Source organism: Phacochoerus africanus, chromosome 15, assembly GCF_016906955.1.
Source record: "Phacochoerus africanus isolate WHEZ1 chromosome 15, ROS_Pafr_v1, whole genome shotgun sequence".
Classification (NCBI taxonomy): domain Eukaryota; kingdom Metazoa; phylum Chordata; class Mammalia; order Artiodactyla; family Suidae; genus Phacochoerus; species Phacochoerus africanus.
In genome coordinates this window covers 67,817,038-67,842,207 of record NC_062558.1, presented here as the reverse complement: position 1 = coordinate 67,842,207, position 25,170 = coordinate 67,817,038, and the positions used below count along the sequence as shown (strand labels likewise).

The 25,170-nt window shown below is 39.4% G+C and overlaps 2 protein-coding genes across 2 annotated transcripts in view; one reads left to right on the top strand and one right to left on the bottom strand.

Moving 5' to 3' along the window:
- REEP3 (receptor accessory protein 3) overlaps positions 1-9,786 on the bottom strand; it is a 101,684-nt gene extending 91,898 nt beyond the window's left edge. Inside the window, 1 exon segment of the mRNA XM_047762763.1 lies at positions 9,598-9,786. Coding sequence (XP_047618719.1) covers positions 9,598-9,629 — 32 coding nt within the window. The 5' untranslated portion in view covers positions 9,630-9,786.
- The window catches only part of JMJD1C (jumonji domain containing 1C), a 323,117-nt gene continuing 307,207 nt past the window's right edge, over positions 9,261-25,170 (top strand). Inside the window, exon 1 of the mRNA XM_047762759.1 lies at positions 9,261-9,441. The gene's annotated coding sequence lies outside the window, so the exon portion shown is untranslated. The remainder of the gene's footprint in view (positions 9,442-25,170) is intronic.

Here is a 25,170-nt window from a genome sequence, read left to right as displayed (position 1 = left end):
TTATTCCTATATTCTTTAAGTTAACCCTCATGGGTACATACCTACCCCTCATTGTTCCTGTGGGCCTGTCAAATGTTAAAATAAAGAGTCACTTTATCTACTTTCCGGTTCTGGTGAAAGTGCAATCCATCATTTGGGAGCCCTAGAGCTTGGTGATTAGAGTTTGATGATGAAAAGCGTCACATTAGTAGAAACTTTAGCATATAATTTATTCAGTGCTGTACATAATTAGGGTGGATTTTTTTTAAAATGCCAAATAGTGCTGTTTATTAATTATTCCTGATATTGATGTAATACAAGGTTATGTATTCATTTATTTAAGTAGTTTTATTAAATACAAAATGGTTCACAGTAATTTACCTGTGATTCTCCATTAGAAGCATACAAGTCATATAATCAAGAAAGCTTTACCTAGCTTTCTACTCTCCCTTGCATGCCTTCAGTGGTGGTGAACATACTGCTTTTATGAGATTGTCAGTCTCAGTGTTAAACAACTCTTCCCCATAACATCTTCTGGTGGTATTGCTCTAGCCTTGCATTTCACAGTAAGATAGAAAAATCAGTACTCCCTCTCTTACCTGACAACTCAAATTAATTAAGACAGCTATTTTGTTAGATTTTTTTCAACTTTCTAATTCAACCCCTCAAACTATTCCTTGCCATACACCAATTCTCCTCAGGATATATAAAAGAGATTGTTATGGGCTGAATTGTGTCTCCCTCCAAAAGATATGCTGGCCTTACTTGGAAATAGGGTCCTAATAGAAGTAGTCTAGCTACGATGAGATAATCAGGGTGGGTTCTAAACCAATATGACTTGTATCCTTATAAATACAGAAAATTAGGACACAGAGACAATGTCATGAGAAGATGAAAGCAGAGATCAGGGTGATGAATTTACAGGCTGAGGAATGTAAAGATGACCAAAAAAATTCCAGAAGCTAGGAAAGGACTTGTAGCAGGTTCTTCTGCACAGCCCTCACAATGAAGAACCCTGTTGACACAATAATTTTCTATTATTCAAGCTACCCCATTTGTAGTATTTTGTTACAGCAGCCCTAGCAAGCTAATACATTACTCAGAAATGTGACATGAGAAAAGGTTAAGGAAATTTTCTACAGCCAAATGCTTGGTTTTATTTTGGGGTGAGAAAATTCTTTCTTAAAATGGGCATATCATGGGAGTTCCTGTTGTGACACAGTGGAAACGAATCCGATTAGTATCCATGAGGATGTCGGTTTGATCCCTGGCCTCGTTGCCATGACCTGTGATGTAGGTCACAGACATGGCTCGTTGCTGTTGCTGTGGTGTAGGCAGGCAGCGGCAACTCTGATTCGACCCTTAGCATGGGAACTTCCATATGCCACAGCTGTGGCCCTAAAAAGACAAAAATAATAATATAATAATAATAAAAAAAATAAAATAAAATGGACACACCATTACTTGAAAATATTAATGCATTCAGCAATGATATAGCTGAATACACTCTGAAGTTATGTTTTTTATGTTTTGAATTATTGGCCAGCACAAGTCTTTTATGTTTAAATTTGTCCTATGACTTAGGTTTTCATGATTTTTTTTTTTTTGCAACTCTGCTTTTGTAGAGTTGATGACACTGTTACCAGGAAAGGAAGCAACATACTAGTAATCCTTGGCTCTGTATTCAAATCCTAATGTCCTGACAACTTCTAGGACTAGGAAAACTAACTTGTAAACCACATTTTATTTATAAATTTAGAAAATAAGGACTGTAAGAATTGATGTGCAGAACACGTGATTATAAAAATTATTTTCAAAGTGTACTGTATCAGCGATTTCCATCAGTTTGAGGAAACTCTGTAAATACTGGAATAGAAAAATTAATTTTGAAACAGTAAAAAAAAAATTATGATGGATTGAGCAGCAGCAGTATTTTATATAGAAAATTCTTAAGAGATATATCCAGAAGCTTATGAAATTTCAAATATCATTATGGCCTAAAATTTCACCCATTGAAGCAGCAAACAAATCCATTTTCAAATGGGGATGCTAAGCAGATGGTATCTTTGGAGGATCACTCCAATAGGACTTGTTGCAGTGATGGAAATATTCTATTTCTGTGCTGTCCAATAAGGTAGCCTCTAAACTGGCATAGGTGAGTAGTTGAAAAGTGGCTAGTGTGACTGAGGAACTTAATTTTTAATTTAATTAATGTGCATTTAAATGGCTATATGTGACTAGTGGCTACTATATTGAACAGTGCAGCACTAATATAATCTTCTTCCCTTTTCATTTATTAAAATGGTTCTCAACCAGTAGCATTGCTGCCCACTAGGTGACATGGCAACATCTGGAAACATTTTTGGCTGTCATATCTGGTGGGGGGGTGGTTTGCCACTAGCATCTTATGAATAGAGGCCAAGGATGTTGCTAAACCTCCTACAATGCACAGCACCAAGAAATATATATCCAGTCCAAAGTGTTATTAGTACTCAGTGAAACCCTAAAGAATCTTAAAATGAAAAAAAAAAATCTAACAATAGCTAGCCTGCTCTTTAAGTTTTATTGTAGTTGATTTACAGTATTGTGTTAACCTCTCCTGTAAAGCAAAGTGACTCAGTTATACATGTATACTTTTTCACATTCTCTTCCATCATGGTTTATCACAGGATATTTTTTTTTCTCTTTCTTTTAGGGCTTGGGGTTGAATCAGAGCTACAGCTGTTAGCCTACGTCATAGCCACAGCCAAGGTGGGATCAAAGTCTGTGATTACACCACAACTCATGGCAACGCTGGATCCTGGACCCACTGGGCGAGGCTATAGATTGAATCTGAATTGTAATGGATAGTCAGGTTCATTACAGCTGAGCCACAGTGGGAACTCATTATTATTATTATTATATACCATTTATTTAAGCATTTAAGTCTATACTGAGAGAAGATCAATAAAAGTCTTGATCCTAAAAAGGTTAAAAAATCCAGTGGAAAAATAGCTAATATAGCAGCAGTGAAAAAGTGGACAAAAGCAAATTGTTTCTGAAATAAAGGCTAATAAAGGAATCTTGTTGGGAGTTCTGGCCTATGCAATGAAAACAAGACACAATGGATTAGGATGTGTTTTCTGTCTTAATGAAGGAAGACAGAAAAGATGACCTCTTGCAGGACATTCACAATAAGTTATATGTTTAAAATTTTTAACTTTTCCAATTTCTTTGAAAACATCATTGCTTCTATTTACCTTATTTCTCATGCTTTAATAGCAGTAAGTATCCTGTTCTTAGACACAACTCAAGAACATTTAAGCCATTTATATGACAGCTCATCAAAACTGGTAAAGATAAAAATCTACCTTTTCAACCTAGTTGAAAAAACTATTCTAGCTATCATTGAGATCTTACAAATATTTAAAGCACATATAAAGGAAGAAAAATATCACTAGTAAGTTATAAGTCCCCTTGACATTCACAAGGATTTAAAAATTACTCAAGATGTTCTTCATTAATCCTGTCATAATCTTTAACGAACACACACATAGTGAGTCAAAGCAGGTTGCTTTTATAACAATACATTTCAGATATGATGCTGGCTTGCACGAGAGTATTATAAGTAAGAGAGGAGAGAACTGGCTGGATGTTGGGTGTCTTTTGAAGGCAGACGCAATAAGATTTGCTGTAGTAGTCAATATATGGAGTGAAAAAGAAGAATAAAGGATGATGCCAAGGTTTTTGGCCTGAACTATTGAAGGAGTGAGTTGTTGTTAACTGAGCTGGAGCAGGCTGTCAAAGCCACATCAAAAAGGAAATTCAGGAGTTCAGTTCTGGATATCTTACATGCAAGATGACTTTTAGATGTTTCCAAGTAGGCACTTAAAAATATGTATGATTACGAATTCAGCAGAGGTCTGGGTTGAAGATATAAATTAATGAGAGTCCTTACAGGAGTGTAGATAGAAAAGAGGCTTAAGGACTGAGCCCCTGGACATATCAATTTCAATAATTCAGGGCATGTGGAGGAATGTGGTAAGGGAGAGGGAGCAGGGAGTGGCCAATGGGTTATAAAGAAAACAAAATACGCAAGGTTTCTTGGAATCCAAGTGAAGTACTTCAAGGAGAGAATGAGCAGTTATATCAAAAACTGCTGCTAAGTAACATGAAGACCATGTGTGAGGTGACTGTTGACATATATAGAAGGGTGATTTGAAGGAGAGTGGTTGGTGTCAGGGCCTAAATGGTATGGGTTCCAGAGTGACCCAAAAGAGAGGAAGTGGAAAAAGTGTATAGACTGTTCTTTTGAGGAGTTTTTGCTTTAAAGAGAGAGAAATAGGTAAATGAGACAAAAAATATAGCAGGCTGAAAGTTTTTTTTTTTTTTTTAAGATGGGAACATTAATAGCATGTTTGAATGCTGACAAGAAAGATTTAGCAGAGAGGGAAAAGAGGATGTTGGAAAGAAGGGGGGAAAATGCTGGAATATGGTTTTTAAAGTATGTAATTTAGACTCTATAAATACCCATTAAACATAATTGAAGAGGATCAATTAAAAAAGAGGACTAAGGTTTTGCTAGTACTGCCAGATAATAAAATTATGGTAAAAGAAAAATAAAAGTGTATTATAGTGTAAAAAGGGAAATACAGATCTATGGAATTAAAAAGGAAGTCTCCAAATTTAACTCTATATGAGAAAGTAGTACAAATCAAATATCTGGAATAATTATTTATTTATTTATTTTTTGTCTTTTTGCTATTTCTTTGGGCCGCTCCCGCGGCATATGGAGGTTCCCAGGCTAGGGGTCCAATCGGAGCTGTAGCCACCATCCTACGCCAGAGCCACAGCAACGCGGGATCCGAGCCGAGTCTGCAGCCTACACCACAGCTCACGGCAACGCCGGATCGTTAACCCACTGAGCAAGGGCAGGGACCGAACCCGCAACCTCATGGTTCCTAGTCGGATTCGTTAACCACTGCGCCATGACGGGAACTCCTAATTTTTTATTTTTTACATTTCAGGGCCCCAGGTGTGGCATATCAATGTTCCTAGGCTAAGGGTTGAATCGGAGCTATAGCTGCCAGCATATGCCACAGCAACTTGAGATCAGAGCTGCGTCTGTGACCTACACCAGAGTTCACAGCAAAGCTGGATCTTTTACCCACCGAGAGAGGCCAGGGATCGAACCCACATCCTCATGGGTCCTAGTTGGGTTCATTAACCACTGTGCCATGACGGGAACTCCTTAGAATACTGGTTTATATTTATTAGTAAAAAAGAAATCACAAAGTAAAAAAAATTGAGCAAGCTGAACTGCATTAAAACTATGAATTCTCTATATAACTAAAAATAAAATACCTGAAGAGAAGTATAGTTAGACTGAGAAACAATACTTGCATTAAAAAGGACTTAAAGGTAATTTATTATAATAAGTAAATTATAATTTATTTTTGTCTGAGCACCTTATATAATAGTACAAACAAGTAAATTATCAAGTGTTAAGTGGGTAAAGAGCATAAAGATTATCTGCATAATATATGACAATTACTAAATATTAGTGTCAATATTAAACCTTTCTAATGAGAAGGAAAATGCAAAAGAAGACAATGAGGTCTATTACATTCATTAGGAAAGTACAAAAAAATTAAACCTTCCCAATCTGGCTATATTGTGATAAAGACAGTATTCATATGTTGTTGGTAGCAAGTAATATCATTTTGGATAGCAATTTGGTAACTGCTATCAATGGTCAAAAAAATATTCATAGCCTTTGACTCAGAGATACTCCTCTTGGATATTTACCCTAAGGAAGCACTTAAAAGTATATATAAATGAGTAATATAATCACATTATAGCATTAACTATGATAATGAAGTATTAGAAGTGATCTAAAAGAAAAACTAAAAACAAACAAAAAAAACAGAAGAATGGCTATGAAAATTATGAATACTGGCCTGATCAAATAGAAGATATAAGATTTCAGAGCAATCAGAAGACGTTTACCATATAATAATAAATAGCAGTGTAAAAAACTTTAAAAACTATACTCTCAGTTACAACTATGTTACCTACACAGAGAGTCAGAAAAATGTAAATTGGAAATAGTTTAAACATCCAATCTGCTGGGACTATAGGGGACTATGTTCTTACCTGTTCTGATAACTACTAACACTTACTGAATACTTAACTTTACCTGATGTTGGACAATGGACATTATATGAACACATTTAATCCCATGGCGTAGGCTATAGCCAATACTAAATGGCAGAGCTAATACCTGAATTCAGGCCATCTGTTTTAAGTCCCAATCTTAACCACATGCTATGTTGTATACACAAATTAACAAAATCTGGAAAAATGGGATTCCCCTCAACCTCTAAGAATCATGTTTTAAAAGGTAAGTTATGGGTATCACATATTATATCACATATAATACATGTGGGAATCTTGGATTACTATCCTTTATAATTGCAAACTAACCTTTCAATCTTGCCTGTCAAGTTAAAGTGAGTTGATTTTAAGACTGGAAATAGTGAAAAATCTCAGAGCATCACAGAATGCTATAGCTATATAAGAGTTTGGAGATTACCAGATACCTTTATCTCTGTAGAGAAAGAAACAGGTCTATAATCAGTAAGAGGTTGACTCAAGGTCATTCAGCTGGTTAATACAACCAAAGCCAGTTCTAAACTCCAGGTTTCCAATGATAATGACTAGGAGTTCCATGTCGTGGCTCAGTGGTAATGAGCCCTACTAGTATCCATGAGGATGCGGGTTTGATCCCTGGCCTGGTGCAGTGGGTTAAGGATCTGACTTTGCCATGAGCTATGGTGTAGGTTGCAGACTCAGCTTGGATTTGGTGTTGCTATGGCTGTGGTGTAGGTCAGCAGCTGCAGCTCTGATTTGACCCTTTCATACGCTGTGGTGCGGCCCTAAAAAGACAAAAAAGAAAGAAAGAAAAAAAAAAAAAGACAAGGACAAAGATGCTTGTATTTAGTATGTGGCCCAGGGCCATGCAGCTATTAACTGGCATCCTGGTCTGATTTCCAAGCCAATGCTCTTCCCGGAAATAGTCTGCCACAAGGTCTGGGGAGAAAGTGCTTGTGTACACAGGGAGCTCTGGTTAAAGAGGGTCCTTGTGTTCTATACACATGCCAAAGAGGTTCATGTTGAGAGAACTGTCTGATCTTTCTTCAGGCTCAGGACTAGCTTGGTTGCTCCAGGGGATAAGAAAGAATTTAAGCAAGTTTTATCTGCTGGTGTTAAAAAGGTTTCCAAGTTTGTGTAGACCCTGGGGTTGATCCTTTATGTTCTCATGTATGATCAAGGGAGTAGAAAAAAATTCAGTGATTAGAGAAAGAGAAACTAAGAAGCAGAGGGGCAAAATATAATTCCCTGACTTGTGTGTTTTCTCATATGCTAATAGCTCAATGGCTTGTAAAATAGATTTCCTGACACTTGATAAATACATTTCTATGAACTTTTCTCCTTATTTTGTTCCCTTTCCTTTGTTTTCAATTCTGTAGATGGTAGCACTGCAGGCTTGAACCCCCTCTTCCTAGTTAGGGAGCCCTTTTACTGCTCCAGTCTTCAGAGTCTCCATTTACAACCATCTCACACAAGGGAGAGAATCTACCAAAGCAAAGTCACTGCTGCCTAATAATATCACTTCTTCCTGAAATTCCCTGAAAGCAGGCCAAGCCTACCTTTCCCGCTTCCTCTCTCCCCAGGCCCTCAAGTCCTCAGTAACTAATCTGGGCTTTCCCTCCTCTGTGCTTTGGCTCGCAGTGATCCCTTTATCTGGAATCGTCTCCTTTTGCACCTTTGGCTTGTCTAAATTCAGTCTGTCCTTTAAGGCCCATCTCAAATGTAATCTTGCTTTTTCTGATTCTCCAACCAGATAGAATCCCTTCCTTGTCTAAACACTATAGCACTGAGTGTAACTCTTAGAACACTTGACCTGTTCTGCAGATAGCAGTGTATTTGAACTGTCAGTTCCGTGAAGATCAATTATGTGTTATTAATCTTTGTGTTTACAGAGAGCATCTAGAAAAGACATTAATACTCATAGCTGGTGATCAAAACCAAAAATCTGATTTTGAGTAATGCAAATTAAAAGTGCTTCACAATCTTTTCTAACTATAAATTAAAGAACTGGATTAAAAAAAAAAACCCAGAGAATTAAAAAAAAAATAATAGTACAGCCTCTTAATAGGACACTTGTTCCAGGCACAGAAGAACTGATAGACATCTAGTAGGCCAGGAAAGGTATTCCTGTATTATGAAAATTAATATTCAAAGGCCCCAAAAGGCAAAAATAAATAAATCAAAATCTGAAAACATCTGTGGTATGCTTTTATTTCTTGATCTTCAGTTTTATACAAATGAACACAGGACGTTCTGGAGATTTAAAACTAAAAACTGTACCAAAGAAGAACAAACTGCAATAATACAATCAAATGACACATTTTGAATGCTATCATAAATCAGGGTGAGCAGGACTACTAAGCAATTGATTCGCTCTCAAACAAAATAAAACCAAACAAACAGAAAAATTAGCTCCTCCCCACTGAGAAACAAAACAAAACAAAAAATCTGTTAACTTTTTTTCCCCCACATTACAAAGCTAATCAGAGAAGCCTGCCACCTCATAAAAACATTTCATAAAAGTACCGAGATTATATTACTCCTACAGAGATCATGAATAATGAACCCACAAGTCCCTGGCTGTAACTACGTCACTGTTGACTTAGTGACTTTTGTTTTTGAGAAGGGGGTTAAGCTGGGAAGAATGGGAGGAAACCAGTTTAAACTGTAGGCCAACTGGTACCTTTAGAGTGAACACCACAACTCAACTAATTTTTTTCCTTATGGGCCTGCAGCACTTGGTAAGAGCACAATGAACTGATAATTTGAACAAAGGCAACAGGCACCTGCAGCCTCTCATCCCTTTACAAATATTTCCTCCAAGACAGGGCCAAATTCTGGGATCTGGGCGAGCAGGCGGGTGCCATCATTCAGTAACGAGCTCCTTTCTCGATAAGCTGTAAATATTGGGTCAACTAAGACCCTTCCAGGGATCTGAAATGGGAGCGGTCGAGGGGTTTTAGACAAATCTCTCCTCCTACCACACGTGACCGAAAGGCAATCAGCCGCCCAGAGAACCCCGCACCGCACCAGCCGCAGGATACAAAGGATCCGCGCTGCCACGGCATCCTCAGCAGGATCCCAGAGCCTCCCGCGCTCAGCTTCTGCGGAGCCTGCGCAGGGCGCCGCCGCGAGGCGCGCCGCTCCCGGGCCCGCAGGGCGGTGCCGCGCAGCGCGGGGAGCGGGAGCAGGGAGCGCGCGCCGCCTGCCCTGCGCGCCTGCCCACCCAGCGCCGCGGGAGCAGGGCCGACGAGCCGCACGCAGTCGGGCCGCGCAGCAGCCGCCGGGCCCTCGTCCGACGCAGGGAGCCCCGCAGCGACGTGGACTAGGGTGAGGAGGTCGAGGGCGCCCAGTTCTCGGGCAGGCCCGAGGTCGGGCCAGCCCACCCTGCCCAGACCCGGGCTTTCCCTTCTCCTGGCCCCTGTCCCACCCCACCCCCACCCCGGGCCTCGCGGAGAGGTGAGGGGCGCCGTGAGCGGAACTTACACCACGGCTCTGGAGATCATCCAGGACACCATCTTCCCAGGGGCTTGGACCCCACCGGGGAGGGTGGGTGGGCGCCGAGCGTGACGGACCAGGCCGTCAACGGTAGGCCGCGCGCTCGCCGGCTCCTCGCGCTCCCCGGGGCCGCGCTGGCGCCCTCGGGAGCCGGGCCCGGTGTCTGCGCGCGGCGGCCGGAGCTGCGCGGCGGTCGATCCCCCGCCCGTCCCCGCCTGCCGGAGGAGCCGTCGCCGAGCCAGCGGGCCCCGCCCCTGCGCTCCGCTGATAGGCGGCGGCCGCGGCGCGTTGGCCGAGGCCCGGTCTGGGCGGCCGGGCTCCGGGGATTGAGCTGGCGGGACCCCTAGCCGCACCCGAAGGCCTCGTGGCCGGGATCCCTGCGCTTTCACCTCCCACTTCCTGCTTCTAGTATCCCTGGGACGCCTACCTGGCGTAGAGGAGAGGGGAGGTGGTGGGAGGCTGAGGAAGGGGATTGTCAGTGCCTGAGTGAAAAACAAAATAGTGGCAGGAACTCTGTCCAGTAGAATCCTCTGGACCAGGCCCTAGGTTCTGGAGAGGAGAGATTTTGAGATGTTTCGCTATATCCGGTGTTCTTACTGTTGTCCCAGGCCTGGGGCATCCTCAAAGTACCGCTTTTTAAGGCAAACATCTAGAGGCTCTGTGCACAGGCTTCTGTGTGTACCAGGAGTCTTCTGGTGCGTGGTGTAATGCAGGCAGGGGTAGAAGGAGCAAGCATTGGATTTCAAGTTTGCAGTAGTAGGTGTATTGGTATCGCTGTTCTGGGCCTCTTAGGGCACCTTTCCATTACAGCATCTGCAAAGCCTGTTTTACAGATACACCTCTGATCTGCCAGATAGACAAAGTAAAATTTGAGCCTAGGATTCCTGACCTGTTCTGCGATTTACACCTATTTTTTGGTAGGTTGAATTACTGCTTACACCTAACAGTTCTTGGAGGTGTCATAATTTGAAGAGATGGAATTTAAACTCAATTTTTTGGTGGTAGTACCAAATCGAGAAGACGATCTTAAGTTTTTTTTTTTCTTTTAAGACTATAGTAAAAGATAATTCTAGTATTCATATGGTACGAAGAAAAAAGGATGAAATGTGAGTTTCAACCCTTTAATTAAAAGTTTTGGAAAATGTAATAGCTTATTTTGTGACCATATTGTAATTTATTATTTTTGTTTCTCAGTTTCCCCATAGTAAAAAGAGGCTGATAATACTGCAACCTACCTCTTGCCTTCCAGGGGTGACATGAAGCACTGTTAGGAAAGTTCTGTGACATGCTTGGGAGAAAATCAGGAACACATAAAAGATTATCCTGAATTATTTTAAGGTCCCAGGTTTAATACATTTGGTAATATTTTTATTACTTAAGGAATGAACTCAAAAGTGCTTTCTACTCTTGGGGTAGGCTCTTTTTGCTTATTTACTCATATTAAGAATGTATTTTAATTTCAGGGATCTTGTTAATGAAAATTTGCATTTATTCAGAATCTTATTTTTGGCCCTTATTCAACATTATTTGGAAATCAAAAGTGTCACATCAGCACCAGTTTTCAGGAAAGTTCTCTTGCCCAATAAACCCAAAAGTTATTTGAAGGGTATTCAGACCCTTCCGTGAACAAGTCCCAAAATGTTTTTCCAGCCTAATTTTTACCGCCTTCTCAACCCCTAATGTACCCTTTTCCTACCTCTCTTCTCTGAACCAAGCTGTGTTTTCATGCTCAGTTCCTTTGCCTGGAATTAATTTTTTCTTTAATGGTTTGCGTCCCATTTTCTACCTCTGAGAATCCTTGTTTTTCACTGTCCTGTGCCATAAAGATGTCCTTGCTTTCATAGTTATTCATCATTTTCTCTAGGCCCCCATAATTTATTACTTGAATTTCTTTTTATTTTATTTTATTTTATTTTTATCTTTTTAGGACAGCACCCGGGGCATATGGAGTTTCCAAGGGTAGGGGTTCTGTCGGAGCTGTAGTCTGTGGCCTACACCATCAGCCACAGCTACGCAGTATCTGAGCCACATGGAACCTACACCACAGCTCACAGCAACACCAGATCCTTAACCCACTGAGCGAGGCCAGGGATTGAATCTGTGTTCTCATGGATGCTAGCTAGGTTCATTTCCATTAAGCTATGGCAGGAACTCCCTGAATTTCTTTTTAAAGCCTGTGTCATTCTACTTTGTATTATGGTTATGTTTTACCTATGTCTAATCTCCTGGATGGTAAAATGTTTAAGTACAGGAATGGCATATTAGTAATCTTTGTGTTTTCCTCATATCTAGAATAGGGTAATTGCCCAGTAAAAGTGTGGAACATGTTTTTTAGATACAGTCACTCTCAAGTGTAGAAACTTTGTAAAATTTTAGCCGTGTGCAGTGGAAGTCTCTTAAAGATGTCTTTCTTGCCTTCCTATTTTGGGGATCATCATTCTGAATATTAATTTTATTTCACTGCCTTGCAATACACTAATGTTTTCAGGGGTTGTTAAGATATATATGACTGCTGACTTCTCTCTGAAATGTCCATAGGCTGCTGTGCGTTAAATTTCGTTTTGTATGCTTATAGTTCAGCCTCCTTCACATTCATATCACTTTTTGCTGTTCTCAATTTGCAGTAGCCCCCTTTTTCACATCTCAGCATGTCACGTATTAGAAACCACCTACCTTGTGCTACAGATATGTTGTTTAGTCAGCCTTTACAACATAGATCGTAGGTGGTGTTTTCCCTTTTGGTACACTGGAAACTGAGATTTAGAGAGCTCACTGCCAGTGACCACATGACTCATAGGTATTAGAACTGGAACTCTAATCCAAATTTCCAGAGTGTTCTTTACATATATTATACAATGATAGTCAAGTTGTGTTAAAGGCACTGGGTGCAGTTAGGGGTTCCCTCTGGGGGAAGTTGGGAGGCATTTTGGGGGATTGTTGGAATAGTTGGGACTAACCATTAGCATTTGATGGATAGGGGCCAGGAATGCTATATATTCTGTAAGGTATGGGCTGTCCTGAACAAAGAATGTCCTGGTACCCTACAAGGTTTAGGAATATCCTGCCTAACATGTGTGTAATATTTGTAGTTATGTCAACCTGGAACCTCCATTTTGCATATAAACGGTTTTAACTGAGACTGAATTTTCCAGTATCTATTTCCATATGCAACTGTTGTGTGAAAAGATTTGTTTTGTTCACACTTTGATCAGGAGTTGTTTACAGCTTTGGAAAATTGCATCAGGAAGTACTTTGCATTCATAGCTGTCATAGTTAGCTACTAAGTACTCTTGTATGGCTTCTAGGTCAGTTTTGTTTCAAGATTAGCATATTGAAATGCATATTTTAAATTATTTTCATTTCATCTTTCCATTTATATTTTATTTGGGATACATGGATTTGTTTGAAGTCTGTAGGAAGACTTTTTAATTTCATTTAAGGTGATAAAGCAGAAGTTGGAAAATATTTTATGGAAGGGGGACATCAAGCCTGATATGAATTCTTAGTCTAAAGCAAGAGTAATTTCATCTGAGGGGAAGAATCACGTGAAAAGTACCCAGATTTTTAGTAGTGGGCGTTTCTGATCTCTGTGTGTTGGGCTATGCCCTGGTTAGTTGAAATCTAGTAGTAGTAGGTGGCCATTAGATAAGTGCTTCTTGGTATGAAGCCAGGAGAAAAGGAAACACATTACCTGCTGCCTTTTAAGTGTGGTCTCATTTGGCAGGCTTGAGGTCACTTCTTGTTGAGAAGATAGGAAATTATTTCTTTAAATACTAAACCTAATTGCTTTTTCACTTTTCACTCGTATTCATTTGTTATGCTGTGGAGTACTTCACTCCATTACACGAAGGCACTTTTCTTTTGGTATTTAGTTTAATCATGGTAGGAGGGAGCATATTTAGGGCAAAGGACATTCTAGCAGGAGACCTATTTCTACTGCCAGTAATGTGATGTTTGGCAAGTCTATCTATGTTTACCGTTAAACAGGGATTATAGTTATGATGATCAAATGCAAAGAGTTTTAAAACTTAAGGGTATTTCGACTCTATTACAGGAATTGGTTTCTCTTCTACATCTTCACCTAAGTTCCTGGGAGACACGTGGAATATGTTTCTTCTACATGTGAAAGGAATTTATTTATTAGGAGGAAAAAGAGAGTGGGAATGTACCTAGGAGAGCAGATAGTGAGAGCAGAATTACAGGGTACAGAGGTATTATCTACTCTATATTGAGTATGATGATGAAACTAAATACTAGGTCACCTTCCCATTTCTACTGGAGGAATATTTTTAAGTGCTTGAAAATATTTTTATTTATAAAAAAGGCTAAAATGACTACATGATCTACTAAATGAGTAGGTGTTTAAAAAATGGTGTGAGGGAGAGGATCTTAAAGAGAATGACTTAAAAGACAAAACTTGATTTTTTTTTCCATCTGCTGCCAGATGAATGTTTTTTCCTGTCTTAGCCAATTTACTTTATAATATTATGGTTACAGCAGAGGTCAGATTTGGCATCTGACATTGAAATCAAATTATAAAGAAGTAATATTGAAAATACAATAATTGGATTGCATAGAAAAGAAAGATTTGATTCCGAATTATGCATTGGCTAGTTACTAGCTAACATGCAATGAAGAAAGCAAAATACGTCTGTGATGGCTGGATCTAGGGCATATACAGATCTGGGGTTCTTTTTTGCTTTTTAGGGCCCCATCCACATCATATGGAGCTTCCCAGGCAAGGGGACTAATTGGAGTTACAGCGCCCTGCCTACACCACAGCCACAGCCATGACAGATCTGAGCCGAGTCTGCAACCTACACCACAGGTCACAGCAACACTGGGGATCCTTAAGCCGCTAAGCGAGGCCGGGGATCAGACCCGCAACCTCATGGTTCCTAGTCAGATTCGTTTCCTCTGTGCCATGACAGGAACTCCTGGGTCTGGGGTTTTTATTTGAGGGGGTAGCTTTGCTTATGGCAGTTAAGAATTTAGAAGAGCTTGGCTTTCCCCTTCAGGATAAAAAATAATTTTGTGTTTGTTAAATGGCAGAGAAACATTTAGTTCAAGATATATTTGAGGTACTTCCACTATTCTTTGAAAATAGAATATATTAAGTCATAGTTCCCAGTTTTGAAATCAAAGTAGATCTGTGATTTTTGGTTCGTTCAGGTGTATGTTATAATATAATTTACAGAAAGCTGAAATATTTCATAATTTGATTATTACTAGTAAGCAGGACTTTAAAAATGTTTGATGTTTTTGAGTGGTAGTTCAAAGCACATGGAATAAAATTTGAAAGGATAAACAATGAAATATGAGTCATCTTTTATCACTTGTCTCCAGCTATCCAGTTCCTTCAGAGGTCTATCTCTGTTGCCAGGTGTGTTTTTTTTGTTTGTTTGTTTGTTTTTTTGCCAATAGTAAAGTCTAGAAAGAGACAATTATGTATAGGTATTTTAGATAAAGGTAGAATTTTAAGAAAAAGGTAGAATTTTATATCATTTGGGACATGATAGACTTAATTAGCAAATGACTTTGTGACAGCAAGTTAGCCATTTAATAAAAACTGAAGAAAAAGTAATTCTTGATTGATAAGAAATGTAAATCTAAAAAGTATGATAAAAGTGTAAAAAGAAAACAAGTGAAAGTAATATAATCTTGATAATTGAAAGGCCTTTCAAAGCATGCCTTAAAATCAGAAAACAAAAAGGCAAATTTCATAGACTTGATTACATAACAGTGTAAAACTGCTGTGCTTCTAACACCAATAAGATCTCAGGACAAATGACAAACTGAGAAAAAACATTTCTAAAACCAAAGATTAATACTCTTGATATACAAAGCATTCATAAAATAACCATTACTTAAAAATATATCTCAAAATTCATAATCTCTGGGAGTTCCCTTAATGGCACAGTGGGTGTCACTGCTGTGGCTCAGGTTGCCGCCATGGCGAGAGTTTGATCCCTGGTCCAGGAACTTCCAAATGCCATAGGTGCGACTGAAAAGAAAATAAATATTTAGCTTTATGAAGTAATTTTATTGTAGCACTTGTACTATTATATATATATATATTTAAAAGTATTTTTAATAGGGTCATATTGGGACTGTGTTTAAAAAGCTTCTTGAAGGAAGCTGTGTCATGTTTTTTATTCACCTGCCCAGGCCTGGCACATGGCTTGAGTTCACAAGCACTGCACCAAGGAGCCTGGATTTTATGATCCCAACTCTAGCTCATTAAATGATTAGACCTGGGCAAGTCTGTTTTTGTCCCTGGACATCTGTTTCCTCATCTGCAAAATCAGGTAAAACTGCTTTAGACTCCTTGTCTTTGTACGGTTATTAAAGTAGTACATTAGACTATTTGTCTTCATAGGGTTATTAAGAAAATTCAACAAGGAAGTGTCTGAAATCTCTTTATAAACTGAATACTATAATGGGAATATGAGATATTTTTAAGTCAGTAAAAATTCAGCACAAATATTCAAGACTGCCTTTTGCAGTGGGGAGAACAATGAATTTGGGAGAAGCATACTATCACGTGTGGGGAAAAAGAATATGTGCAGGTAACCATAGCCCAGAATAATATGTCAGGCAAAAACATTTATCATTTTTTGTTTGTTTTTTTGTTTAGGGTTGCACCCTCGGCATATGGAAGTTCCCAGGCTAGGGGTCTACACCACAGCCACTGGCCTACACCACAGCCACAGCAACCTCGGACCCATGACCTTAAGCAATGCTGGATCCTTAAGCCACTGAGCAAGGCCATGGATCGAACCTCATGAACACTAGTCAGGTTTGTTACTGCTGAGCCAGGATGGGAACTCCCCAATTGTTGATTTTGAAGACATTTGAAGGAAAAGGAAAGATTGCGTTTTTGGAGTCAGGTGTTTCAAAAGTTGATATTTTGGTAAAGTCTTATACTTAGAGAAGAGAACACAGGCAAGAAGTCTCAAAGTGCAGTGCAGTGCTAGAAATCAAGTCTAAGTCCTGTATTAGAGAAGTGGAGCCTTGAGATTGTGTTGGTCAACACCACAGTATCCTATAAGCTATGAGGAACTTTTACAACGCCTTTAAGCTAGGGAGTGTTCTTCTTAGATTGGCCTTTGTGACCTTTCATCAGGGTGATGGTGGATTTGAGGAAATTCTGGAGGCTGTTAGTCCCAAGGCTGTTATATTACCCTGTGGGAAAAAATGATCAGGGCTTTAACCAAAGGCTTTTTAAATTGTGGTCCATGAATTAGGTATTCCTGGCTAGAATTTAATAGGCCATGAACTTAGAAGGTGAAAAAGTACCCCCCCCCCCACTAAACTTTTCCTGAAAGTTAGCATATCGTTCAGCTTGAATGTAGGAAACAAACTATAGCAGTATTTGTAGGACTTCTTTTTGTCAATAGAAATCACAGATATTTTCATATCTCATTAAAGTTATTGTAGATACCTTGAAATATTATTTATATTACTTGAGGTCTTATTTAATGAGTTCATAAAGAAGCGCATATATGTTACCAAGTCATATTTTCTTTTACTGTTTTGATGACGAATTTCAGTACAACTGATTTTCTTTATAATCCCAAACTAAAAAAAAAAAAACAAAACATTAATTTGATTCTAAGTTTCATCAGACCCCTAGAGCGATCCATAATGCAAAAAAGGTTACGAACTCTTGGTAAATGGAGGCACTGGCTCTTCCAAAATATACTGGTACTTTGCCATTTTTGGCAAGCTGTATTAATAGGTTTGAGTCACTGTTTACTTCTCTAGAATAAAATGGTTGAAGTAAATGATCCATAAGATCTCTTCCAGCACTGCAATTCTAATTTTTTTTTTTTTTTTTTGCTTTTTAGGGCTGCATCCACAGCATATGGAAGTTCCCAGGCTAGGGTTGAATTGGAGCTATAGCTGCTAGCCTGTGCCATAGCCACAGCATCATGGGATCTGAGCCGCCTCTGTGACCTACACCAAGCTCAGGGCAATACTGGATCCTTAATCCACTGAGGGAGGCCAGGGATTGAATCTGCATCCTCATGAATCCTAGGCAGGTTCATTGCCACTGAGCCATGATGGGAACTCCTAAAATTCTAATCTTGATTTCCTCCAAACTAACATTTTCCATAGTCTTCCCCATCTCACTAATAGGTACTCTTGGTCTTTCTCATCATCAAACCCAACATTTTCCCCAACCTTCCCTGTTTCACTGAACTATATCACTCTCTACCCAATGCATCGAGAGAAAAACATAGGTGTTATCCTGGATTTCTTTTTTTTTTTTTTTTTTTGTCTTTTTGCTATTTCTTGGGCCGCTCCCGCGGCATATGGAGGTTCCCAGGCTAGGGGTCGAATCGGAGCTGTAGCCACTGGCCTACGCCAGAGCCACAGCAACGCGGGATCCGAGCCGCGTCTGCAGCCTACACCACAGCTCACGGCAACGCCGGATCCTTAACCCACTGAGCAGGGGCAGGGACCGAACCCGCAACCTCATGGTTCCCAGTCGGATTCGTTAACCACTGCGCCACGACGGGAACTCCTATCCTGAATTTCTTTTTTTCTCACCTGTTAGATCCAATTTACCACCACATTCTTTCAGTTCTACTTACTAACCTGAATCTGTCTGTACCTTTTTCTTTTCTTTTTTTTTTTTTGTAAATTTTTTTTTTTTGGTCTTTTTGCCCTTTTCTAGGGCCGCTCCCACAGCATATGGAGGCTCTCAGGCTAGGGGTCAAATCAGAGCTGTGAGCACTGGCCTATGCCACAGCCACAGCAACACGGGATCCAAGCTGTGTCTGCAACCTACACCACAGCTCACGGCCAGATCCTTAACCCACTGAGCAAGGGCAGGGACCGAACCTGCAACCTCATGGTTGCTAGTTGTATTCGTTAACCACTGTGCCACAACGGGAACTCCCTGTCTGTACCTTTCTATCTCTACCACCTCTCTCATCTGGACTACTGAAAGGCTTCTAATGTAGATCCTTCTTTCTTTTGACCTGCTATAGTCTCTAATCTGCATAGCAACCACAGTGGCCATTTTAATACACAAATGGTAGCACTTCCTTTGCTAATACAAAAATCTCCTTCAATGGCTTTCCTTGTACTTGGATTAAAAACCGTGGCTGAACTGACCCTTGCTTGCCTTTCCAACTTTGTCTGACAGGACTCTCCTCCTGGCCCCCTAAGCTTCAGCTACACTTTTTTTCTGTTCCTATAAATCTGTGATCCTACTTTCTGTCTTAAGGTCTTCTCATTTACTGTTTCCTGCTCCCAAATGAGCGACTCCCCCTGCCCGCCTCATCGGCTTCTTAATGTCATTCACATTCCAGGATGCCTCCCTCCTTCATTGATCACCCAGTCACTCCTGGATCATCCTATTCCAGTCCTCTGCAATAGTGCTCACCACTGCTGCTGTTCTTGTTTTCTTCTACTTAAAAAGTAAAGCCTGTTGGAACAGGAACATTGTCCTGTTCTCACTGCTATATTCCCAGTACTACAGAAAATAAATATTTATTGAAATATTTTGGATCATATTATCATAGTGCATGAATATTTGGGACTACACTAAGTACTATGAGAATATTTAAGCTATTTGGATTTAAAAACGCAGAGGGGCTTAGTTGACACCTTGAAGAGTGAGAAGAGTCCAAAGCAAGTAAAATGGTGAATGGGGAAAAGTCTAGAGTTACTGATGATTTTATAATGTCATATATAGTAAATGAAAGTAACTTCTAAATATTCCAAGGAAATGAATCATAAATTGTTTCATTCAGGGAGTTTGGGATGGGGAGAGTGTTGCATTAGTTCTGCAACATCCTTTAGGATTTTGAGTGGTTAACTCTAGCTCAAAAAGTACAAAAGTATATTTTACTTGTTTATTTTTTTTATCTTTTTAGGGCTGCACCTACAGCATATGGAGATTCCAGGCTAGGGGTCCAGTTGGAGCTGTAGCCTCTGGCCTATGCCAGAGCCACAGCAACATGGGATCCAAGCTGCATCTGCGACCTACACCACAGCTCACAGAAATACTGGATCCTTAACCCACTGAGCAAGGCCAGGGATCGAACCCACATCATCGTAGATGGTAGTCAGGTTTGTTAAACCGCTGAGCCACGAAGGGAACTCGGGTAATGACTTTTATACATTGGGTGTGCTATTACACTTTTTGTCCACAGGTTGTCTATAGCAGTTTATGAAGTGCATGCTAGTGGACTTAGAAATTTAGTCCATCAAAATGATCCAGATCCCAGAGGTGGGGGCTACGATAGAGACCCAGTGACCACACACTAAGCAACTGCCAGGAGGTGTTCAGTAGTTGAAGAGGCAGAACTAAGCAGTTAGAGGATAAATCAGACAGCAAGTAGCCAGAAGAATCAGGAAAAAATTTGGAAGAAACCAGGTAAATGAAAGAATTGTCCAGGATTTATAGCAAAGAATAAATGTTGGTCAACTTCTCCTGCCTTTGTTCAGCTCATCCTAGTGATTGAGAGCTAATCTCAAAGTTCCCTAGGGCTACCAGTGGTAATACAAAGCAGCTGGTAGATTACGAGTGTGAGAGTTGGTGGAAAGAAGGGACTTAAGTGAGGGTGGAGCAGACGTATTTCTGGGGTAGAAGCTTTTGTTTGGTAGAGAGGATCAGATGTTCTTAGATCCAACACAGATCATTGATCATTTAGTCCATTGTCTCCCCTGATTTTCACACAAAAGATCTCTTGAATTGTTTTTCCATTGTGAAGCTGATATTACAAAGATATTTTCCTCAAAACCCTTAATTATTAATAATTTGTCTCCTCAGGAGTTTCCGTCGTGGCTCAGTGGTTAATGAAACCAGCTAGGACCCTTGAGGTTGCAGGTTCAATCCCTGGCCTTGCTCAGTGGGTTAAGGATCCGGCATTGCCCTGAGCTGTGGTATAGGTTGCAGACATGGCTCAGATACCGTGTTGCTGTGGCTCTGGAGTAGGCTGGTGGCTACAGCTCCGATTAGACCCTTAGCCTGGGAACCTCCATATGCTGCAGGAAGCGGCCCTAGAAAAGCCAAAAAGCCAAAAGCCAAAAAAATAAAAAACAAATAATAATAATAATTTGTCTCCTCATTTTTTTAACCAAGGAATGTAATGAGTAGCATATGCTATCTGTATTGAATTGACATAAGTTCCATTAAAGGAAAAAAAAAACAAAACACTACAAGTTTAGCTACTTTGTATGACATTTGCAGTTAAATAGTTGAAATGGTTGTTTCGTTTAGATTTTTTTAAATATTAAATATGACCTGTGGGGAGTTCCCATTGTGGCTCATCGAAAAACGAATCTGTCTAGTATCCATGAGGATGCACTTTCCATCCCTGGCTTCACGCAGTGGGTCAGGGATCTGGTGTTGCCCTGAGGTTGGTGTAGGTTGCAGAGGCAGCTTGGATTCTGCGTCATTGTGGCTGTTGGTGTAGGCCGGCAGCTGTAGCTCCAATTCTACCCCTAGCCTGGGAACTTATATATGCCGTGGGTGCAGCCCTAAGAAGCAAAAAAGAAAAAAAACCAGACACAGTACAAATTTTTTTCTTGTGATGAGAACTTTTAAGATTTACTGTTAGCAACTTTCAAATACACATACATTTCAGTATTAACTGTAGTCACCATGGTATACATTACACATGATGACATGTTAAGATGGTTTTTAATGAAGTATATTTAACATACATCATTATATTAGTATACATTGTATTGCTATTTTCATGCTCCACTATCACTCTGGAAGAAAGGTCAGTCTCTCTTAAACGTGTCTTAACATCTGTTGGTATTTGGTATTTGTATGTATTACAAAATGATCACCACAATATTGGTATTTGTATGTACTGCAAAATGATCACCACAGTAAGTCTATTAACATTCATCACTGTACATGGTGACAGAATTTTCTTTCTGGTGATGAGAACTTTTAAGATTTTCTTTCTTAGCAACTTCCATATTTACAATACAGTTATTAACTATAGTTATGCTGTACATCACATCCCCCATGACATTTATTTTATGACTGGAAGTTTATACCTCTTGACTCCCTTCTCACATTTTGCCTGCCCCCCTTCCCATACCCTCCTATCTCTTTTCTCTTTATCTATGAGCCCGGTGGTGGTGGTGGTGGTGGTGGTGGTTGTTAGTAGATTTTACATATAAATGAGATAATTTGGTATTGGTCTTTCTCTGTCAGACTTATTTCACTTAGCATAATGCCTTTAAGTTCCATCCATGTTTTTGCAAGTGGCAAGATTTCTTTTTTAATGGCTGAACACTATTCCATTTTCTGTGGGTATGCATACACCACAATTTCTTTATCCGTATATCTATTGATGACACTTGGGTGATTTCCCTGTCTTGGCTATTGTAAGCCAGGCTGCAGTGAACAGGAGGATATATGTATAATTTTTAGCCACTGTTTTTGTTTTCTTCAGATAAATACCCAGAAGTGGACTTGCTGGATCATATGGTAGTTCTATTTTTAATTTTGTAATGACCCATCATGTGGTTTTCCATAGTGGCTGCACCAATTTACATTCCTACCAACAGTGCACAAGGGTGCTCTTTTGTCTACATCCTTGCCAACTCTTGGTATTTCTTGTGTTTTTCATAATAGCTATTTTGATAGGTGTGAGATAGTTATCTTATTTTTTTTTCTTCTTTTAATATACCCACCCGCACCATATGGAAGTTCCTGGGCCAGGAGTTGGCTCATTGTGGTTTTTATTTGCATTTCCCTGATGATTAGTGGTGTAGAGCATCTTTTCTTTTCTTTTTCTTTTTGTCTTTTCTAGGGCCACACCCATGGCACATGGAGGTTCCCAGGCTAGGGGTCCAATCGGAGCTATAGCTGCTGGCCTACACCACAGCTACAGCAACACCAGATTCGAGCCGTGTCTGAGACCTACACCACAGCTCACAGCAATGCCGGATCCTTAACCGATTGAGCGAAGCGAGGGATTGAACCCTCAACCTCATGGTTCCTAGTTGGATTCATTAACCACTGAGCCACAACGGGAACTCTGACCATCTTTTCCTGTTGGCTTTCTCTGTGTCTCCTTTTAGAAAATGTCAATTTAGATCCTTTGCCCACTTTTTAGTAAAAGGGTTTTTTTTGTGTTTTTTTTTTTTGCTTTGAGTAACATTATATATTTATGGATATTATATATTGTTTGTATATTTTGGATATTAACCCCTTATCAGATATATGATTTTCATTGCGTTGATGGTTTCTTTTAATGTGCAGAAGCTTTTTAGTTTGATAGAGTCTCATTTGTTGATTTTTGCTTTTGTTGCCTTTGCTTTGGGCATCATATTCAAAAAGTCATTTGCTGAGACTGAAGTTAAGGAGCTTACATTACTGCCTCTGCTTTCTTCTAGGAGTTTTCTGGTTTCAGACCTTACTTTCAAGTCTTTAATCCATTTTGAGTTAATTTTTGTATGTGATGTAAGATAAGTGGTCCAGTTTTATTCTTTTGCATGCGGCTGTCCAGTTTCCCAAACACCATTTATTGAAGAAACTTTCCTTTCCGCATTGTATATTTTTTGCTCCTTTGTTATTTACTTCTAGGGTCACTCTGTTTATTTTTTTAAGTGAAGTATAGTTGATTTATAATGTATTTATTTCTACTGTACAATAAAGTGATTCAGTTATACATACATACATTTTAAAAATTCTTTTTCATCAATGTTTATCACAGGATTTTGAATGTAGTTCCCTGTGCTATACAGTAGGACCTTGATTACCCATTCTATGCATAATAGTTTGGGAGGGGTGGATTAGGAGTCACAAATCTATTCTCTATGTCTGAGTCTGTTTCTCTATTCATTTGTATCTTATTTTAGATTCTACATATAGTTGATATCATATCGTATTTGTCTTTTTCTGTCTTACTTCACTTAGTATGATAATCCCTTTGTTGATCCACGTTGCTGCAAATGGCATTATTTCATTCTTTTTATGGCTGAGTAGTATTCCATTGTGTACATGTACTACATCTTCTCAATCCATTCCTCTGTTGATGGACATTTAGGTTGTTTCCATGTTTTGGCTACTATGAATGGTATTGCTATGAACATAGAGGTGCATGTATCTTTTTGAATTAGAGTTTTGTCCTGATATATACCCAGGAGTGGGATTGCTGGATCATATGACAACTCTATTTTTAGTTTTTGAAGGAACTTCCATACTGTTTTCGATAGTGGTTGTACCAGCTTACATTCCCACCAAAACTCTAGGAAGGTTCCTTTTTCTCTACAGCCTCTCCAGCATTTATTATTTGTAGACATTTTAATGATGGTCATTCTGTGAGGTGGTACCTCTTTGTAGTTTTGATTTGCGTTTTTCTAACAATTAGGGATACTGAGCAGCTTTTAATGTTCCTGTTGGCCATCTGTGTGTCTTTGGATAAACGTCTATTTAGATCTTCTCCCCATTTTTCAATTGGATTGTTTTTTGTTGTTTTTGTAAGGTCCTCTGTTCTGTTCCATTGATCTATGTGTCTATTTTTTAAGATATATTCTGTTTTGATTATTGTAGCTTTTTTTTTATATCCTTTGAAACCGGATGGTGTGATGTATCCTGCTTGCTTGCTTGGTTTTTTTTGGCTGCACCCATGGCAGGTGGAAGTTCCCAGGCCAGGAATTGAACCCAGGCCATAGCAGCAACCCAAGCCACTGCAGTGACAATGCTGGCTCCTTAACCTGCTGTGCCACAAGAAAACTCTCTGCTCTTTTTTCTCAAGTTTGGCTATTTGGGGTCTTTGGTTGCATACAAATGTTAGGTCTGTTTGTTGTATTTCTGTGAAAAAAGCCATTGGAATTTTGATGGATTGTATTGACTGTAGATTGCTTTGAGTAGTATGCATTTTAACAATATTAATTCTTCCATTCTCTGAGCACAGAATATCTTTCCATTTATATGTGTCTTCAGTTTTTTAACTTCTTGACAGTTATCAGTGTATCTTTTACCTCCTAGGTATTTTGTTTACTATTGCAAATGAGATTGTTTTCTTAATTTCTCTCTATGATAGTTTGTTTGTCTTTAGTGTTTAGAAATGCAACAGATTTTTGTATATTGATTTTACATTCTGTAACTTCACTGCATTAATTGTTAATTCTAACAGTTTTTTGATGGAATCTTTAGGGCTTTCTGTATATCATGTCATCTGCAAATAGTGACAGTTTTTACTTTTTCCTTTCTAATTTGGATGTCTTTTATTTCTTTTTCTTACCTAATTGCTTTTTTGAGAGTTTCAGTACTACGTTGAATAAAAGTCCACTTCAATCTTGTATCTATTTATAAATTTGCTTTTTAAGTACATTCATAAAATATAGTTCAGAAGCTTCAATTTATAAATCCTTAAGGCGTTCTCCTCGTGGCTCAGCAGAAACGAATCTGACTCGCATCCATGAGGACACAGATTTGATCCCTGGCCTTGCTCAGTGGGTTAAGGATCCAGCATTGCCACAAGGTGTAGTGTAGGTTGCAAATGTGGTTCAGATCTGGTATTGCTGTGGCTGTGGCTACGATTCAGCCCCTAGCCTGGAAACCTCCATATG